This window comes from Herpailurus yagouaroundi, unplaced genomic scaffold (genome assembly GCF_014898765.1).
Source record: "Herpailurus yagouaroundi ecotype Mexico unplaced genomic scaffold, PumYag 140, whole genome shotgun sequence".
NCBI lineage: Eukaryota > Metazoa > Chordata > Mammalia > Carnivora > Felidae > Herpailurus > Herpailurus yagouaroundi.
The window spans coordinates 71,262,526-71,284,119 of record NW_024412395.1 but is presented as its reverse complement, the minus strand read 5'-3'; the positions used below and the strand labels follow the sequence as shown (position 1 = coordinate 71,284,119).

General features: G+C 39.5%; 1 protein-coding gene across 3 annotated transcripts; it reads right to left on the bottom strand.

The window, feature by feature from the left end:
• Nucleotides 1-11,634: 11,634 nt before the first annotated feature.
• Nucleotides 11,635-21,523, bottom strand: NABP1 (nucleic acid binding protein 1). Of its 3 annotated transcripts, none has more exons than XM_040475698.1 (6): nt 20,816-21,410; nt 20,376-20,514; nt 17,693-17,764; nt 15,697-15,772; nt 15,175-15,241; nt 11,635-13,929 (listed from the first exon to the last, which is right to left on the bottom strand). In XM_040475698.1, the coding sequence occupies exons 1-6, from the start codon at nt 20,904-20,906 to the stop codon at nt 13,760-13,762; spliced, it is 615 nt and encodes a 204-aa protein (XP_040331632.1). In that variant the 5' UTR covers nt 20,907-21,410; the 3' UTR covers nt 11,635-13,759. The 3 variants fall into 3 exon arrangements, with proteins under 3 accessions (XP_040331632.1, XP_040331633.1, XP_040331634.1); XM_040475699.1 differs by having other exon boundaries at nt 21,294-21,398; XM_040475700.1 differs by lacking the exon at nt 20,816-21,410 and adding an exon at nt 21,417-21,523 and having other exon boundaries at nt 11,650-13,929.
• Between the last annotated feature and the right edge of the window lie 71 nt (nt 21,524-21,594).

Sequence of the window (21,594 nt, the reverse complement as noted above, 5' to 3'; positions counted from 1 at the left end):
TGCTACCACTGTGTCTCCCCTAGAAAGACAAGAAGCAGAGGAAAACAGAGGATATTCTTAGGTACTAGTCAGCTCTTTCCTTTGACAGTCCAAGGTCTGAATTCCTGGATTATATGGAATCTCGATAATACTACATCAAGTGGGTGAGGGGGGCCTCGCCAGCAGTCGGACAAATTTCGAGGTGGTTGATTACGGGGAGGCGATTAACGTGAAATGAAAACAATCATTTGCATAGCACTTAGAATGGTCTAAGCACTGTTTTAAGAGCTTTACACACATTAACTCACTTAGGGCAATTATTTTGGCCCCTTTCAGTATTAAGAATGTTTGTACCTATGTACGGCCTGCTAGCCACAGCTCCAAATTTTTCATAGAAGTAAAATCCTTTTCTCTCCCATAATCAGTCAGAGTGACAGTTCCATCTTCTGAGTCAGGGCATGCTTAGATTACATTGTCCTGACACCTGGCTTCCCCCAAATTCTGAACAGTCCTAGATTGCTAGGTTATAATATAAAGCTTAGCTTCCTAGGAAGAGATAATGTGTCAATTCACATTTTTAAACCTTTTTTTAAATAAAAATGAGTAGGAAATGCTTATATGTTAATACACACATATACATATGAACGTATATGTTTATCTCATATATATCTCATAAACATCTCTCTCATATATGAACATATATATGATATATAAACATGTGTGTCATATATATGTAAACATATATATGATATATAAACATATATGATATGTAAAATATATAAACATATATATCATGTATAAACATATATGTGATATATATGAATTAAACATGTATATAAAAAAAGAGTAAAATGAACCCTTATATAAGAAGTCCCATCTTCAACAATTACCAACATGTGAAAATCTTGTTTCATCTGTAATCCCCGCCCCCCCAAGAGAATTATTTTGAAGCAAATCACAGACAGCCTATTATTTCATTCGTAAGTACCTTGGTATGTGTGCCAGTTTTCAGTTTAAAACTCTTCAGCTCTGGAGCCCATGAATCGACTGAGTGTCCATCTTCAGCTCAGGTCATGATCTCAAGGTTCATGAGTTCGAACCCCACCCACATCAGGCTTGCTGCTTCCAGCGCAGGGCCCGCTTAGGATCCTCTGTCTGCCTCTCTCTCTCTCTCTCTCTGCCCCTCCCCCATGCTTGCTCACTCTCTCGGCCTCCAAAATGAATAAACATTTAAAAAAATAATAAAGATTAAAAAAATAAGAATAAATAAATAAAACCCTCCAGCTCTAAATCCACCCTTCTTTGCTCCAATGTGCGATACTGGAGCTGGACCCTATCAACATTTCTTTTTTGCAGGCAGGCAAGACGTTAGGCCTTGTCTGTAGAGGGCGCCAGAGGGATATTGGAAGAGGAAGCACCATCTTTTCGAAGTTCCACCGTCCCTGCCTGTTCCCATAATTGAAAGCAGCTACAGCTCATGAGAGCACAGTGACGCTAGTATTTCTAGAGTTCTGCTAGTATTTCAGCTAGCTTCCCAGGGGGTCTCACAGGTGCCCCACTGGTGTCTTCCCATGGAGTTGGATGGCCACCCCTAGCTGGTGCCACCCCAGTGAACTGCTCTGCTATCCAGTGGACCGCAAACTCCACCTCTCCGAGGAGATCTGGATCTTGCCATGGGAGGGTGACTGGGAGAGGGGGCCTTGTCCCTTCCTTGGGTCCTCTGTCTCTTCCCTGGGAGTAGTGGCTGCTCCTTGTATCTCTTCTTGTTCTATTCTTTAGTGTTGGCTTTACCCCGTTTACCTACAGTGAATGTCACTAATTAATAATTCTTTATATTAAACTCTCTCCAAACTACTGTGTGGTTTCTATTCTGACTACATCAACTGCTACAAAATGTCATTCCAAAAAATAAGGACTCTTTCAACACAGCCACAAAATCATGTCACACTTAATCCTCATCTAATTACTGTTCAGATCCTCCAAACTGTCTAATAAATAATTTGTATTTTCTCTCCAATTGTTTCTTTTCCAATCAGAATTCAAATAATTCATTTGACTGATGTTTCTCTTAAGTGCCTTTTCTGCAACCACCTGTCCACGTCGCCCTTGTTTTCCTTATAATTGATTTGTTGAAGAATCAGGGCTGCTGGTCTTATAATTATTTGTGGTATTGCTCAACTCGATCCTCTGTACCCTGTACATCCTATAAACTAGTAGTTATATCTAGAGACTTGAATAGATTCCAGTTCAATTTTTTTTTTTGAAAGAATACTGGTGATGGTATTTCTCAATGTTTCATATGAGGAGGTACATAATGTCTGGTTGTCTTTTTTTTTTTTTTTTTTTTTTTTTTTTTTGATTGATCAGGGAGATCCTGAATTGCCAACGAGGTCTATCAAGAAGGTTCTCATCAATTATTCCAAAATGATTTTAGAAGTTATTTTTTCTTTTGAAGAAAATGCCGTTTGACTTCATAACAATATTTCCCATTCAAATTTATAATTATATTTAGAGTTTATAATTTTACTTAGCATCTTTGATTTTCTCTCTCTCCATGATTCCTAATAGCATTAACAAAATTGTGTATTTTATTTATCTTGAGTATATAGACATAATTCAGAGTAACAATATCACTAATGCTATATCTTCCTAATTCATTTTTAATTTAGGTTATATCCACTAAGAATGCATAAACAAAGGACAGTGTTTTTACAATATTTGAAATAATTCTTCTCTGTTGTGGCTAAACCACCCACAGAAATTTATTTCATTTTGCTTTTGCTCTAGATATGTATTTTATTGTGATTTTATGTATATGGGTGTGTTGTATGCATCTATATGAAAATCATTTCCATGATTCTAAAGTTATATCCACAACACAGAAGTATTTAGTAAAGTCTAGCTTCCATCCCTGCTCTCTTCCTTTTAAGAAATCACATTTTGGGATCCCTGGGTGGCTCAGTTGGTTAAGCGTCTGACTTCAGCTCAGGTCATAATCTCATGGTTTGTGGATTCAAGTTCCGAGCCGGGCTCTGTGCCAACAGCTCGGAGCCGGGAACCTCTTTTGGATTCTGTGTCTCCCTCTCTCTCTCTGCCCCTCTTGCCCTCTGTTTGTCTCTCTCTCTCAAAAATAAATAAACATTAAAAAAATTATAATCACTTTTTATTAGTTTGACAGTTCTTTCATTTTTAAAATTTAAAGCAAATATTCACATTCCCTTTTTAAAAAAAATTTTTAATGTTTATTTTTTGAGAGAGAGGGAGAGAGACAGAGTGTGAGCAGGGGAGGGGCAGAGAGAGAGGGAGACACAGAATCTGAAGCAGGCTCCAGGCTCCGAGCTGTCGGCACAGAGCCCGGCGCGGGGCTGGAACTCATGAACCATGAGCTCATGACCTGAGCTGAAGTCAGACACACAACCAACTAGCCACACAGGCACCCCATTTTCCCTTCCTTTAAAAAAAGGTAGTGCACTATATGTACTGTTCTATAACTGCTTTTTTCCACTTAATATATTCTAAAAATCACTTCACAAAAAAGTGTGTAGAGATTTCTATTGCACCTGCTTAGTCTTCCACTGAGTGAACACAGTGAATATAATGTAATGTATTCAACCATTCTTGAATTGGTGGGCATGGGTTGTGTCCACTCCTTTGCTCTTATAGGCAATGCTTCAATAAATATCTTTTTATGTTTTTGCCAATGTATCTTTAGTACTGTATCAGTTAGCTTTGGCTACCTATAACACACTACCTCAAAACTTAGTGGCATAAAGCAATAGCATTTATCAGCTCAAGAGTCAGTAGGTCGGCAATTTAGGTAGCGTCAGCCCTGTCCTTCCTTCTGCTGCTCTCACTCATGTGACTGAAGTCAGCTGTCAACTCAGTTGGAGCTGGATAGTTCAAGATAGACTTATTCACACATCAGGAGGTTGGCAGGCAGTCAGCCAAGGTGCCTCAAGTGGCCGCTCATCCTCCAGTAGGTGAACTGGCACTCATTTATATGTTCTCATGGCACGTTCAGGGCTCCAAGCCCATTAAGAGCGAGCAAGCCCCAAAGCTCAAGTGCTTTTCAATTTTCTCCTTGCATGAAGTTTGCTACTGTCATAGGGCACTGGACAAGCCCATTGTCATTGGGAAGAGGAGATCTAAAGATCGACAAACAGGCATGGGTATTCCAGCAGCCTTTGCAAACAGTTGGCCACAGAGATAGAGGCAGGATTGTTGGGTCACAGGGCATAGTCAAATATGAAATTGCCAAGTCCCGCCCTCAACCCTAGAGATTTAAACAGTTTACATTCCCTCCAACTATGAATGAAAGTTTCTTTTTTATAAATTTTTTTAACATTTTTATTCATTTTTGAGAGACAGAGAGAGACAGGGTGTGAGCAGGGGAGAGACAGAGTGGGGGGGGGGGTTGGGAGGGGACACAGAATCTGAAGCAGGCTTCAGGATCTGAACTGTCAGCCCAGAGCCCAATACGGGGGTCGAGCTCATGAACTGTGAGATCATGACCTGAGCCGAAGTTGGATGCTTACTACTAAACCACCCAGGTGCCCTGAAAATGTTTCTTATAGTGTCACCAATAGAGTGTGTTTTCAAACTTTTATAATTTTGCCAATATAAAAGTGAGGACTGGCATTTTAATTGTGTTTAATGTTTATCTTTGAGAGCGTGAGAGACAGAACACGAGTGGGGCAGAGAGAAAAGACACAGAATCTGAAGCAGGCTCCAGGCTCTGAACTGTCAGCATAGAGCCCAACATGGGGCTTGAACTCACGAGCTGTGAGATCATGACCTGAGCTGAAGTCAGACGTTTAACCACTTAACCGACTGAGCCACCCAGGCACCACTCAGTAACATTTTAATTTGCATCCCTTATTATGAGGTTTAACATTCCTTTCATATGCTTAGAGGCCATGTGAATTTTGTGTGAACTGCTTATATTTTTTGTCCATTTTTCCAGAGTGAGTGGTCATCTCTTTTACAAGCTTTTAATATATCAGGAATATTAGCCCTTTTCCAGTGATATAAATTACAAATATTTTTCCCAGTTTGTCTTCATACTTTTGTAACCATGCAAATGGAGTCAAATTAATCTTTAATGTTTCCAGACTTTGAGCCACTGTTAGAAAAGTTTTCTCCATCCTCACATAATTCACCCATCTCCATTCTCAAATAATTCACCCATGGTCTTCTAATATTTGTATGTGGGGGTGCTATTCAATTATCCCATTTTCCCTATCGAGATACCACCTATATTGTAGACTAAATTTCTTTAATTGGGTCTGTATTCAGTTGATGTATAAAGTATGACTAATCCAAAAATAAATAAAGTATGACTAATCCTAGTTAAACATGTGAATTAGTCAAATTCTGTATTTCTATTCTCCATCTTCCCCTTCGCTATAGCTGAATCTGCACTCCCTTTTAAAATCAAACTCAGGGGCGCCTGGGTGGCGCAGTCGGTTAAGCGTCCGACTTCAGCCAGGTCACGATCTCACGGTCCGTGAGTTCGAGCCTCGCGTCGGGCTCTGGGCTGATGGCTCAGAGCCTGGAGCCTGTTTCCAATTCTGTGTCTCCCTCTCTCTCTGCCCCTCCCCCGTTCATGCTCTGTCTCTCTCTGTCCCAAAAATGAATGAACGTTGAAAAAAAAATTAAAAAAAATAAAAATAAATAAAATCAAACTCCACCTCCCGTCCAGCACTGTCCGGTGAGTCAGCAGCAGTCTCCAAGCTTCCACATCGATTAAGTAGTTAAAAGTATAGGCTTTGTTGTGTGGGTCTTTGTTAATTTCTGGTAGTGTGATATGAAATTACTCAATCCTTCTAAATCATAGTCTCTATTGGTAACATGAAAATAGCAAAACCTCCCCCACACGTTCATTTAATTGAGATAATCTAGGTGACTCACTACCATTGTACTGGCTCATAGTAAGTACTTAATAAATTACAGGTAGCCAATTAAAGTGGAGGAGAGGACCCTTAAGCACTAAGTGACACAAAAAAAAAGTATCTAAGATTGGAAAATATGGAGCTTGATGCAGAAATAGCTTTGTTGGCAGCAATTAATATATGTCATTGGTGGGTACACTTGCATGAGCACATGAATAAGCTGGGAAAAAACACACAATTATATGTTTCATTCAGGGATGCTTTTCTGTAGACTGAGTAGTAGGGTCTTTGCTTGGCAAGGAATTTATACAACTTTGAGTATGCCAACACTGAAACGTTAACTATGAAAAGAAAGGGCAAAACCCTAAGGGGCAGAAGGCACTTTCGGACAGCTCATACCTTAAGAAAATTAGAGTTTTTAGAACCAAAATCTGAATAGTTGAACACCTGACCTGAAAACACAGAAGTTCCAGTGTATCCCTTCTACTCCTGGCATTCAGTGTACCTTCTACAGCTGCCACTTCTTATCATGTCCTGCCAGAGGCTCCCATCTCAACTAGAACTGCTCAGGTCAAAGTGGTATACCCCAGGTAGCCAACTCCTTCCAGCCACAGTCCTAGGACTGAAAGGCATCCTGCCCAGCTGGTCTTCATTCCAGTAGTTTCCGTCTGAAGAGTCTAGGATGCCAAGTATAAATCTCGAGGCAAAAAAAAAAAAAAGACAGTAAGGGCAGAGCTGGAGCTAAATTGAAATAAGGGAACAGGGTAAAAAATACCAAGGTCCTGGGATTACATTTTTGAGATGTGTGAGAGGCTGGGTTTGGCAGTACTCTGACATGGTTGGAGTTCTTTAACTCAGTGAGGAAACCTAGAGCCGACCTTGGCACATATGAATTAAGCCAACAATGGCTTTTTAAATATCAGAAGAGTGAACTGCCCCTGGGCCATGAGAAGAGGGGTTAATTTAGGAAAGTGCTTGAGAAAAGTTTCTGCAGTGATGGCAATATTCTGTATCTTGATAGGGGCTTGAGTTACATAGGCATGGGCATTCATTAAAACTCACAAATGTACACCTAAGATTTGTGCATTTCTTTGTATGTAAATTTTACACTAAAAACTGCAAAATATTGAACTCTAGTGAATAAATATGCTGAAATAAATATTCATGGTGTCTGCTTGAAATGTATTAAAAATGGATAAATGAATGCAATGGATGTGATAAAACCAGTCTCAGATGTTAATGATAAAATCTAAGTGGTGAGGGGTGCTTGGGTGGCTCAGTCTGGGGAGTGTCTGACTTTGGATCAAGTCATGATCTCACAGTTCCTGGGTTCAAACCCTGCATCGAGCTCTGTGCAGACAGCTCAGAGCCTAGGAGCCTGCTTCAGATTCTGTGTCTCCTTCTCTCTCTGTCCTCCCCTGCTCACACTCTGTCTCTGTCTCTCTCTCTCTCAATAATAAAGATTAGGGGCACCTGGTGGCTCAGTCGGTTAAGCGTCTGATTTCGGCTCAGGTCATGACCTTGCGGTCCCTGAGTTCGAGTCGCCACATCAGGCTCTGTGCTGACAACTCAGAGCCTGGACCCTGCTTTGGATTCTGTGTCTCCCTCTCTCTCTCTGCCCCTCCCTCTCTCTCTCTGCCCCTCCCCCACCTGCACTCTATCTCAAAAGTAAATATTTAAAAAAATTTTTTTTAATAATTTTTTTTTAATTTTAGTGGTGAATGTACAAATGTTTGCTCTATAACTTGTCTAACATCACTGTATATTTGAAAATTTTCATAATAAGATGTTGGGAAGTCACCCAATGCTTTATCAGAAGCAAACAAACACTCTGCCCTCTGGGTGCACAGCAATTCTGAGGACTGTCACTGGGAATATGGAATTCCTTCCAGTGTACCCTCTGCCTTCCCCTTGGCCATTGACCTCCTCTGTGGCACACACTCTGGCCCGCATGTCCTCCCTCTCCCTCTGCCGCTTCATAACCACACCCTCACCCACTGGGCAAAGGTGAAGGAAAAAACAGCACAGGGTACCCAACTATTGAGCAGATCTTTGTGAAGACTCAACCCTACAGTGCTGTCATGGTAAATTGCCAGCATACATACTTTTCTGTGCCCAGAGAAGGCTGCAAAAGCTTGACTGTGTGTGTCACTCACACACACACACACACACACACACACACAGCGCCTAATTGCGGTAACTAATATAAATTGCTTAGTATTTCAGATATAAAATTATAGAAAAGATTGTCTTCTGACAGCATGAAGAAAATGATCAGTATCTGCCTTATTTCCACTGCTCATGGAGAAAGAGCTTGACATTTTTTGAGCCCCAGATATGGTTGCAATGTTTTTGCATCCATTGGCTCACACAGCCCCATTATCCTCATTTTATAACAAAGCTCATGGTCATGGAGCCAGTAAATAGATCTAGGACTCAAAAACCAGGATCTCCTCAGCTCAAAACTTTCTCACCAAAGCACATCGTCACTGACATTTAAAATAGGTTATGTCCTGCAAAGCTAACGTAACTACAAGAACAACAGTAGTCATGGGGCCAGGACTTTACAAAGAAAGGTACTTTCATATTCTACTTTGCCCGTTTTTACCAAAACACCACCCACCAAAGGGTATTTTTGACAGTTTACACTAGTCAATATATAGTTTGTCAATATATAATTTTTACATTCTGCTGACAAATAACAGAAAATCTGGCAAATTTTTCCATATTTTCTGGCTTTGGGGGGCAGTTTGGGGTTTAAGAAACCTGGTTAACTGAAAGGAATTTACTCTTGATGTCAGTGTTGCTAGTTCATACGTTAAAATTAAACAGTCCAACTAATCCCTAGTGATCTTCTGTATCCTGCTCAGACCATCTGACAAAAATTCTTATCCAATGGAATGGAAGCTTTTCCCCACGTGTTAAGCCAGCTCCCTAAACTACAGAAACTAGAATCACCCAGTAGATGGCACTAGTTGTGCGGACTACTCTTTTTATTCCTTTTCTATCCTTAGTCCCAGGACCTAGGTCAGAGATCTTACTCTATTAGGGTTGTATCTGAAACAAGACTAGCCCCACATAGCAACCAAGTAATGCCTTGCATGTTACTTGTGGAAAATATTTAGCTGCCCTTGTACAGAACAAGACTGCCATCCTGTAAGTAGTGGGATCTACTGGGCATTTTTAGGAATGTTTACCATGCCTCAACCACCCTACTTTTCACTTTGGCCAGCCTCACTCCACATAATAAAGTAGGGGGCTGAGGAATGCTCTGGGAGATAAGAGGAAGGTAGAAGATACTGTAAACATGTACTTTGCTGAGATAAGCAATAATAAAATCTACTTGTAAAAAATTCAACAGAAACCTAGGGTGAAAAAGTTTTTTACTTTTAGGCCCAAATGAAGCTAGGTGACTCCATTATAAATAATCTGATCTTAGTATGGACATAACTTGAATAGTTCTTTTTGAACCTAATTCAAAACTCAACAATGCTCACATCTAGAGGCCATACTCAAACCCTACTCTGCTTGGGACTACCCTACTTTACCCATCAATTCTGTGCTTTGGAGACATATGCTTCTAAGTACAATTTTCCCATGTTTTACAAACCAGAATTTTGGTATATTCTAGCTTCACAATAATAAATGAAACTAAGGATGTATGGAGATATGCATGTGCCGTTTCAAAGCAGTTATTTCTGTATTGGGGGAAATGTCAAGGGCAAGACACAAAAATCTTCAGGGTCATTATCTCAAGTGCTGCTCTACCAGACCTACACTTACAAAGTCCCCTTCTGGTCCAGCAGGGAACCAATTCCTAGTCCTAACAAGTTTCTGGGGAAAATCTCCTACAACTGGCTTATAAACCATTGCTTCAGTTTTACTCAACATACAGTCAACATATGGACAAGACACTGAACTAACTCTACGTCCAAAAGATTTTGCTGGAGTAAAACAAAATTTTTTGGCTGAAAATGGTAAAGAACCGGTTTCTAAAGCCAGGCCAACTCCTTACATTGAGGTTGTCAGTAAGCACATGTGATAGGGAGGACTGCGGGGTCTATTTGCAGTTCAATAGCTAGTCTCCAAGCTTTGGGTTGGCGTGGTCCTAAAACTTGGGGAGTCACACTGCAGTTGTGGGTTACCTACTGAGGCCTTTCAAAAGGCTGAAGTGTCTACCAAATTGTTAAAACGCTCATTTTACTGCATCATACCAGTTACCTCATACTGGTAAACAGCCCTTAAAAACATCTTTGGGTTGAATGTTCTTAGTGTGAAAAGTACTAAATAAATGGCTTATTAGGAACAGTCGGGCTTGGTTTTCTCCAGTCTGTTTCTTACTTTGTGATCTGTGCTTTGAGAAACATCATTAGACACTTTCAGCTCAGAAACCTGGAGTAATCTGGTCACAATATTTGAACAAAAGTCTGGTGTGTGCCTAATAAAACAAACTTCCAGGATTTTGGAGAAAAGTTGAATACACCTGGAAAGCAAAATGTTTTTCCTAAGCTTCTCCCTGAGGACCTAACAATATACCATTCATGGCAGTGCTGTTTTCCAAAGGTCACAATCAGATTTCCTCAGAAGCATACCTTAACTGTTAATCATTAGGACTTCTTTGCGAAATGTGGGAGTGTTTTAATTACCCTGACATTTAATCATTGGCTGAAACCTGGTTTCCACCACAGCCAAGAACATCCGCTTTTACCCGTCATACAACCAACCCCTACCACAGAACCGTCACCCTCTTTTCTATCAGAAACGTAAAGACTCATCAGATAGGAAAGGGGGGCAAGTGCTCCATGTTGATACTGCCTTTTCCACGGTTTTCAAGGTTTGTTGTCTCTAGACCCTTTCCAAATACATTAGAGAAAAGGGTCTTAAGAGTCACAGCAGCCTAAATTTGCTTGGAGCAAACAGTAATCACTTTCTAACAGAAAAGGGAAGTCATTTCAGTAACTGAAATTCCAGATCTATATAAACTTAAAACTGCCGTTGTGTCTTCACACTGATGTAGAACAGTCAATCTGTACCTCTGAGAAAACTTTTCAGGACTAGTTAACCAGCTACCTCTACTCTAAAGATTCTTTTTTACTAACCTCCCATCTGTTTGTTTTCAGCATCATCCCTTTGGCATTATATTACTCAACCCAGCAAATTAAACATTCTTTCAAAATGTTAAATGATCAAAATATGAGTGGCAAGTACTCAGTGCTACAGATACTCAGGGCATCAAATTAAACTGTCCTCAAAGCTAAAGCAGATTCTTAAAACTACAGGAACAAAGCAAGAGCTGGTAATAAAAAAGCAAATCCTGTGTAAATGCCTAGGGGAAAGCACACTGCACCCTTCACTATTACCCATCATCTTCTGGCCTTACGAACTTCTGGATCGTAGTAACAACCCAATACTGGCCCAGAGAGGAGGGGCCAGCTGGCCGATGACACTTCAAACCTCTTCAGAACTGTTCTGCCAAAATGAAATGGGACCCAATCCTAGCAGCGTGTATTGCTATACTAAATGATTTTTGTTTTCGGTAGGTGTTTAAACATTTAAAAATTCACAGGTGAAAGCACCAGGAAAGAGGAAGGTAGAAAACTTTCTTCCTCTTCTTGATGAGTACCGTCCAAGCAGACTGGTAGGGCAAATATTCATTATGGATTGTAATTCACTTGGGTTTTGAAGGCTTCCCTTAAGAAAAAAGAGATTTGTTAATAAATGATAAAGAACACAGAACAACAAGATTAAATTACTGAGGCAAATGTCAGTTACAAAAGTAAAAGCTTAGATCTTTCTCTATTTAATATCCATGTTAAAGAGTAACAGTATTGCCACACCTAACTGCATTTTTTTCTATTCTTGAGGTATGATTAGAGGACAAACATTTGACTGCCTATTGTAGCCAGAAACGATTCTGATCACTTACATGGGAAATCCTCAATAACTCTATAAAGGGATGATATTACTTACTTGTTTTTTCAAGTTGTGGAACTTAAGGCTCACAGGTTTTAAGTGTCATAATTTGCCTACCATCGTAGGTGAGGAGACAACAGGGCTGGGATTGGAAGCCCAGCAATGAGCTCAACCTGAGAGTTTACTTTTCAGAAACTCCAAAATACTTCCTTTTAAAATCATCTTTAACACTATATTCTCCCATAAACAGCTTACAGTATTATCGCTCCTATCGCTACTTAGATTTTAAAAAAGGTTTTTTTAGTATTTTAGTATTTTTTTTACTCCAAGCGTTTGTAATTTTGTGAACATCTTAAGAAAATATTAGTCACAAAGCCAAATTAGCTACAATCATGGAGTAGATGAGTAAGGAAAAACTTCTAGCACACATAAACCCCAGTTACTGAAGTACTATGAACCATAAATAAGCTCCTTGAGATTAGTCATCATCCACCTCTAACACTCTCCACAGTGCCGAATATGCAGCGTGTAATGAAATCGTTAGATACACTGAATTAGGGTACGTGAATATTCTGGCGCCAACTTTTATATTCGAAGGCTATGGAGTTCTTAATAAAACAGAGTCTACTTATTTTGTGACTTAGGTAGGGGAAAAAAAGACAGTGACAAATACAGAGCTAAGCAGTCGCCAGGCTGAAGCAACCATTACAACTACGGTAAAATGTGCTGGCTCTCCACTGTAAATCATTCAAAGAGCAAAAATAAGGTAGGTCTGTTAACATTAATGCAAGTTTTATTCAAGAGATAGTACTGAAGAACTGAATTCTAACAACAGAAAAATTTACCAGTTATCCACTCTACAGTAAAAAGTGGAACTGGGGACCACTTAAAACACATAAATAAATTCTACCTTTACATTTCTGAATAAAGCTGTATTCACTTGAGAGAGAGAGAGCCATGTAACTTTTACTGATAAGGCTTTGTGAATTGTGTGCAGAAACTCTGACAACACACACATACATACACTCTTCAAAGAAGGCAAGTCCCTAGGATTTTCACTCCAGGATGAGTTTCTGTAAGTACTTAGGACTCTGACTTAAGACTGCATATTTCTACACGAATTCGATTTGAATTGCCTTCATTCTAATATCTATCCATCACAATTTTTAATAATTAAATCAACATTTATTATGACTTTATAACTCCCTCAAATTACACGTTAATATTTGACATGGTAGTTTCAAAAAATAAATATTCAAGGCCTCAAGTTTTAAATTTTCCTTCAGTGTAATGCACAAAGTAGATAACAAATATTAATAGGACTACCCTAAAATAAATGCAGCTTTCTTATAAAAATTACTTGTTATAATACAGTTCCCATTCTATTCTGTAATTCTGACAAAGAATATATTTTTTGGTAATAAAACAAGAGTTTAGAATGGTTCAGTCCTTGGAAAATCTTAATGGCAGTCACTCAGTGAAGACATCAATCATTCCTAGAGTCCCAACTCAAAAACTGCTATTAGCATTGACTGAGTTTTTGTGGGGTTTTTTTAGTGGTTATTGCTTCAGTTGGCAATACCTGAATTTAAGACAAAAGAACATCTCCCACTAAGCCTTATTTTAAATATTACAAAATGTATACAGAAGATAGACTCATAGAGGCTATAATGCTGATGTCTTAAGTAACTCACCCACGAAATGGGTGCAGGCTTTTTAGAGGATAACCTAGATCTTCTGGCTCTAAAAATAAATGCCCCTACTTTTCAGAGTGTTCCCATTCTTCAAATTCTTCAACAGGAGACTTGAGCAGCTTAACAGTTTTGCTATAAAAACAAACCACTCTTGTTACCAAACCAAAAACAGAAGGAAACTGATGAAGGACATAGTTTTCACAGTTAACGATAAATAAAAGTGCAGTAAGTGTTCAAGTAGGGCATGTAGTTTAAAAACTACATGTGAGTATTTGGCATAGGTCATCTTTTAAAGGCTCTCCGAGGGTCCCTGCCATTACTTATTGTGGTCATGACTGTTTGATTATTAGCCGTTCCTTGTAGTTGTGGATTTGTAGGTCCCCGGCCATTGCTTCTACCAGCATATGAAAATTGGCATCCCCTTGATTCTGGGCCAGTTTGAACCCCATTTCCTAAAAGAGAATATAAAAGTTCATCATCATTTTCAGACACTGACCTAGATGTACAGAAGTACACCTATCTGAAGTCCTAACACACACTATTAATGCTAACAAGTAGTATTAGAGAAAACAAAGGCCTTTATTGTTAAACTACTGGAAAAAACTCAATGTGGGCTCTAGGTTTTTCCAGATGTATGATTACTGTAAATACATTCACTTGATGCTGATCAGCAGGGAGACAGAAATAGATGATGGGGCAACAGAATGAAAAATTAGTAGAGTACAAAAGCAAAGGTAATGCACTGCCTACATTGTAAGGGAAAAAGAAAAAAAAAAAAAACAAAGGGGAAGATGGTGTATGAACACTGGCATTAGGTTCAAACACGGTTAATAATACTTCAAAAGAACAGTGTAATTCTAACTTTGCAAAGAAAATACAGCAAGGTTTCCCACAATGTGATGATCACCAGCTGTGCCAAAACACGCAGCCCCAGGTCAAATAAAACTTCAGCCACCCTAACAAACTCCAATCCCAAAGACTTTTCCTCAGTTATTTAAGAATAAAAACTTCAAAAGACCTTTAACACAGCTGTAAGCACCATTAACATGACATTTGAGAGTATCTGAGGTCTTTGTAAAGGCGATTCTTTTAAAGAGGCAGCTATCAGCATGTGAAAAATTAAGGCTGAGCTATTAGTCTAAAGAAAAAAGGCTTTTGGTGTGCCAAAATGACCAGTAATTCTGCACCTATTAAATAACCACTAGATCACAGAAATTTTGTTTAAAAAAAAAAAAAAATCGATGGAAAAACATATTATGCATCACCAAAACAGATTTCTTGTTATTAGCCGCTGTTTAAATATAGAATGTGCTCTGGAGGTGGGTGGGGGGATGGGTGGAATAGAGGGGATTAGGAGGACACTATCTTCATGAGCACTGAGCACACATGGAATTGCTGAATCACTACACTGTACACCTGAAACTAATGTAACACTGTATGTTAACTACACTGGAATTTAAATTACACAAATAAATATATGTGTAGAAACATTTTTAAAAAATGTGCTCAATAAATTAGCTGAAGAAGGTACCTGCTATCTAGACAATCAGTTATTTAGGAATTCCCTGTTAACCAGCACTTCCCTTTTAGTGCGAGTCTGTGCCTAAAGACAATTTTCTTCTAAACCTTTCACAGGATACAGCCTCTTAATTCTTAACATCTGATCACAAATACGAAAAAAAAAAAAAAAATCTTACCCACTGGTCCAAATGTACCTGTACCCATATTATTATTCATGGAATTATTCTTCTGTTCATTTTGTGCCTAAAAAATATGTTTTTAATTTAACCAGTTGAAAATCTATTAAAAAATTATTATAATAACATGTTGTATCCACTCTTTAATTGTTAAAGCTTTTGGTTTTTGTTTTTTTTTTTTTTAATAAATTTTTTTAAAGATCTACCCAAGTCCATTCAATGTTAACATTCAGGAATATTTCCCAAATCTTTCACAGCTTCTGTTACATCTTACTGTATTTTCCTGACATTACTCCCTACTCCTCAAAGTACTAAATGGCATATATATTTAATACATGATACTAAAGATACATATACAGACTCACAAAACATAGAGAATAAAAATACTTTAAGAAGATTTTTTTTTCAACTGTCTTCATTATACCCTGGGTACGACAGGGTTGGACACCTAGTCACAGAATTAGAGTACCCAGTCGAAATTAGCCTAACCATAACAATAGACTATACGTGTGGATTAATTACCCCTCTGCTCTGTTGTCCTCGATAATCTGGGTTGGGTTCACTGAAATTTGGCACTTCTGAATAAACCATACAAAATCTGAAAGAAAATAAAGCACAAAGTTAAATGACTTCTAAAATAATCAACCTTTCTTCATATAACATGCATAACTGATAGGAAAGAAGAATTTAGGTGTCAAATGAATTAACCAAAAAGCAACATGCTAACTACTTATACAACAAAAACTTCCAAAATGCTATTTTGTTCCATAAAACAAAGTAGTTGAAAATATCCAACTGCCTACATGTATAAAACATTCTATTTTTTATTTTAATTCTGTACTGCAAAAAATAAATCATGTCAAAGATCAAAGACACAGAAACACATCTTTGTGCTGTTTTTCCATATAGGCTGATGCCACTGAACCATGTTTAGGGTTCCAGAGTGGTTTTTCCAGCAGTGGTGATGGATTTGCACTGATCCATTCACACACTCTCATCCAGTCCCTCTTTTGACCAATCACTGTGAATCTGCAAAGATAATCATTCACGGTTAAGAGTGGAATGTGCAGGTATGAATAAAGACAAGTGGCTATAAAGACAAGTTTATCCCAATGCTTCTTGTAGGTCGACTATGGCATATATTAACATTACACATAAGCATTTACTTAGCTCCTCACCCCATAAATAAGAAGTTAAAATCAATTTTGGCAAATCCTAGACTGACCTTGTCAGTCACTAAGAACCAATTGACCTCCAGTGGTTCTTCACTTAAGTGACCTCTATTATTATAAATACTTCTGTACACATGAAGGTCAGGACAAGATCCTAAATCCGTTGATAATAACGATGCTAAGAGCTTTCAATAACATGTTGCTCTAATACTATTCTAAAAACAAACATAAGTGAATTCTAATTTTTCTCCTAGCAAAAGCAAAGTGTTGTTTCTGATCTTTAAAAGCCAGCAACATTGCTTTATCTTTTCCAAACAAAGAATCTTATCCCTGTAGTGTGGAAGAGTATCTCCCCCACAACCCTTTTTTCAGTGCCACGTGTGGCTTCTCTTTAAAAATATCCTCCTTGGGGCGCCTGGGTGGCGCAGTCGGTTAAGCGTCCGACTTCAGCCAGGTCACGATCTTGCGGTCCGTGAGTTCGAGCCCCGCGTCGGGCTCTGGGCTGATGGCTCAGAGCCTGGAGCCTGTTTCCGATTCTGTGTCTCCCTCTCTCTCTGCCCCTCCCCCGTTCATGCTCTGTCTCTCTCTGTCCCAAAAATAAATAAACATTGAAAAAAAAATTAAAAAAAAAAATAAAAATATCCTCCAATGTGATGGGCATTAAGTAGATATCTAAGCATTAACCAAACAGAATGGACTAATGATCTGGCTCATTGCTAACACAATACTTTATGAACACATCCCAAATGTCTAGGCTGATATGGAGGCTGAATTACCTTTACACCCCTAGAGAGGATGGTTCCTCCAAGTCAGGGTGGAGATTACGAGGGTAGTAGTGTATGGAAGCTCGCATTGTGGCTGCCTGTACGGTACCTAGACTGTGGATAAATACAGGACTTCAATTGTCATCGCTGTAAGTCCTTTTATCACGAGTACAATTCACCCATAAATGAAAAGAGATAAATTTATGGCCTGAAACCTAGCTTCTTACCTAGCTGCTTATTTGGCAATTCCCTAGAAGACAGAACTTATTTCAAATGGCACTGTGACACCTGAAAGCTGCACATTCCCAAAGCCTACAGAAATGGCCCCAGCGGAGCTCGTCTCAAGTGCAACTGGATTCTCTTTGCTGAGGAAAATGGACATTCTCAACCACAAGAAACAGAATAGATGGCTATTAAACTGGTACATACGTGTAAAGTGGTTTCTACAGTCTGCTGTGGAAGGCATTCAGTATACCAGTCAAGAAAAGCCAAGAGAAATTTATTACAGTTAATACCTACCAGTTACTCTGTAGATATTTTATGCAATGTATTCAATTATAGGAAATGCATTTTAATACTTACTCCCCAATTTTTTGAAGTTCTCCACCCCTTCCAGTATAAAGTGTCAAACACCCTTTCCACATGGAGGCATACCTAGACAAAAAAGAAACATCAGTTCTATAGAAACATGTGTATGTCCTTCTACTTAAGTAAAACTTTATCCTTTGGTTTTTTTTGCATTAGGGTTAGGTGGAGATCAAACTCTGTGTTTATGGTAATAAATCAAATACAATTCATCTCATTTTGATTGTTACTTACAAAGGAATACAACGAAAAACAACTGCCAAATTCTGACATAATTGTCTTACCTATAACTACCCTTAGAGTTGAAAGTCCTTTTTGCAAGGTAATAAGCACTGTTATACTCCAAAGATCACGTCTTTAGCCAATTAACAAAAGAACTTTCAACTGTAGAGATTTAAGCAGAAATTATTTTTCAATCACAGAATTTATAAAAATCAACACCAAGTGTTTACTTTTACACTCATTTACTTGGTCTACTCAGAAATTAATAGAATAGTTTTTCCTCTGCCTCCTTAAAACACATAGGGTAGATAAGCTACTGAAAATTTAGTAAAATTTAATCAAGGACCTTAAAAAAAAAAAAAAAAAACCCAATCTCTCACCTATCTGCCTTTCCAAATCTGCAATTTTTAGCATCAACTTGGCTGAACAGATTATTTATTCTGATCAACTTTGAATGCACACAGCATCATTAAATATTCCTACACACAAATCTAATAGAAATGTAAATTAAACATTATAAAATCAGTCCAAGGTTTGGTTTCCAGTTGTTCTCCATACAACTACAATGGTAACCTTATGACTTAGAAGGGTGACTTATAACTAAATGTTGTTTAAGTATAGTGACGGTTCCTCTTTTAATATAGGTTAATAAACACTTACTAGTGCCATACTATATATTCTTCTTTAGTAAGGACATATTTATTAAAGACTCCAGCACACTCACTCTATACAAAAAGTGACTTGGAAGAGATAGTGCACTAATATTTCACCTTGGTAGTGTAAAAGTTAATGCACATTGAGAAAAAATTGGAAGTTACTACAAGTAAACATTTAACTGGCACTTGTGTTTTGGGAATAAGATCAACACTAGCAGGGTGTCCTGATAAACCTATGAATATTCAAATTACCATTATTTAGATGTATGCCTTTCTTCGAAAACTACTTTTCTTAGATACAACCTGAATTTAAGGGCCTTCTAATAAACAGGCCAGACTCCACTGGATATGTTATTTTAGTAAGTAAAGTATAAATATTTCCGTTTTCCAGAAGACGAAGTTAAAGAAGTGTATTAACCTCAAGGTCACACTGCAGTTAGAAAACAGTGGAGTTTCTTTACTTTTGATTTTTCCTTTAAATTATATTCCTTGAAATTCCTGTACAAATACTATACAGATACTGAATTTAGTTTTTCCACAAATTTTTTGAGGGCCACATCTATGTGTTTTCCGTGACTACAAAATATGAAATATCTGAAATGGGATGGCTGTTTACACTGTATAAGATACTTTTAATCACCGGATGAGAAATACTTTGGCAGCCAAAAAAACTTTAATTATGCTAATCCTCACCACACCCTCACAGGCAGGAATTCTTTTGTGTAAGCTACAGATATGGAAATTTAAAAGACACGATTAGTGTCCTAATGAGTCACTGTATGAGAATAAAATGTCTACGTTCTGACTCTCACTTCCTTCTTTGATGACACTGCCTCACTTCCTGAAGATGTTGTAAGGCCTGGAAGATATTATCAAAGGGCTCTAACCTCCTCCATTCAGGGTGATCCAACACTTCTCTGAGATCCTATTTACTTTGCCAACATCAATCTCCGCCCACTTTTCTTATACTTGTGACAAATAAATTCTAATTCTACTGACCACAGAACTTCCAAAATCCATTTCAAGACCCATTTCTGGCCTTATACCTTCCTAATTTAAATACCTGGTAAATTTTTAAAGGCAGGATAATTGCCAATCAAGAAACAGACCAAAAAAAGGTGTGCTAAATTATTTTTAAAGGCCAATCAGCCAACTGAATCTTTTGGATGGAGGTAGCAGAGACCTCTTTCTGCCAAACATTTCCTGCATATCATTCTGGTTTTTGTACTATGCTGACCTTACAGCAATAGGCACAGGAAATTACTCTCCAGAAGGTGCCTTCCAGATATTGTCAACTTCCCCTCTTAATATTTACATCCGAGTACAAATTTGACACACCACAAAAACTGCTAAATTGTTCAACTACAATCTTATGTCCTCACTGTCTAAATAAAATATAGGCAGGATTTCAAAAGTCACTAAAAAGGGGGAAAGGTTGGAAAAGAGCTGACAACTGTATTCAATAATTTGTGGGGGGAGAAAAGTATTGACTATATTAATTTTATCAATCTACTAAAAATACTCAATAATCCCCGAAGAGTATTTAAAAATCTACTTAACCTGTAAACTGAGGGGGGAGTGGGTTAGATTCCCTGGTGAAACTGAACACTTTTACTGGCGAGGGTATTACATCCCAACGCTGTCCACTATCTAAAGTTAACATCCAAGGGGCTCAAAACTGCTTGGAGGCCCACAGAAAAGAATGGAACTCCAGAACTTGCCAAGATCCCCCATCAGGCAATGATTCGGCAGACTGCTATTTTGGAAGCATTCTCCCTCCTCCCCATTTTGTGCACACCTACCCTCTGGTCAACCGAATAATATCCCCTGGCTGTATAAGACCTCCGATTTCATCCCACACGGAAATAGTGATGCTGCCCGTTTTATCTGCTACTTTGCATGATCTCACTTCATGGCCGTCTTTGGTTTTGGTCACGCGTCCTGTGAAGATTTAAAAATCACAAGGGGGGGAAGGGGTGTATTAGATGAGGACTTCCAGAAAGGATCTAACTCCTCCTCCGGGATCCAAACGCAGTGGAAAGGTGGGAAGAGGTCGAGCCCCGGGTTTTCGCAGCAGGTTGGATCCGAGCCCCGGCGGGGGCCACCAGGGCCACGTGGATGGGGGGAGGGGAGGGGGAACGGAGGAGAGGAGGAGGGGAGCCCCCGGCTAGCAGCGGCGGCGCCCTTCCCTCTTGCCCCAGAACGCAAGGGGGCGGAGGGGTGGGCTGCAGACCCCACTTACCTATCTCCAGGACAATAAAGACGACATTTAAGTTTTTCAGTCCGGGCTTAATATCTTTTATAAAAAGAGGTGGGTCGCTGACCCCATTCATATTGAGGCAGGTGCGGCTACGGCTGTGGGCAGGGAGTGGGACAAAGCTTCCCACCCTCCCGGGCAAGGGCGAGGGGGCAGGGGAGACTCTGGGTGGGGGTGGCGAGAGAACGGGCAGAAAGCGGTTAGTCAGGGATCACGGAAACCAGCCCAGACGGCACTGAGTCCAAAAAAAGGAAGGAAAAAACCGGGCTCACAAGTTTAAAAAGAAAAAAAAGATGAACTAGTCCACACGCAAACCCCACTCCCAACGGGGCGACAGGAAGGCAAGCGTGCGAACCGCCTCCTTTGGGTAAAAAGGCAAAAAAAAAAAAAAAGGCAGCGAGGGGACGTCTCTGCCCTGAGTCCCCCTCACAGTCACAGCACACACAAACACACACACACACACCACACGCGGGCGCGCGCCCAGTCTGTTCCAGGATTCGAGAAGAGACAGACTGTGACAGCGAACCCGGAGCGCAGACCTAGCAACCGCGCACTCAGCGTCCCAAACAGCGACTGCCGAACGCACCCGCGCGCAGGCTGGACCCCAACCCCGGCAGCCACGCCCCTTGTGACGTCACGTAGCGTCGGCACGCCCGTCGCCCGGCCCTCCGGGCTTGTAGGAAGAGAAGCGAGGGGTCCGGAACCGTCTGGCGTCGTCCGCGCAGCCTCACTCTCTCCTCCCCGGCTGTCAGCCTGGGCCCCGC

Excerpts from the sequence above, each read along its gene's own strand:
- NABP1 (XM_040475698.1), bottom strand. The coding sequence starts at position 20,906 with ATGAATGGGGTCAGCGACCCACCTCTTTTTATAAAAGATATTAAGCCC. Across the intron at positions 15,242-15,696 it reads GAGGACAACAGAGCAGAGGG|GCACAAAATGAACAGAAGAA; the intron begins GTAATTAATCCA and ends CATATTTTTTAG. Across the intron at positions 13,930-15,174 it reads AGGTACATTTGGACCAGTGG|GAAATGGGGTTCAAACTGGC; the intron begins GTAAGATTTTTT and ends ATTCTCTTTTAG.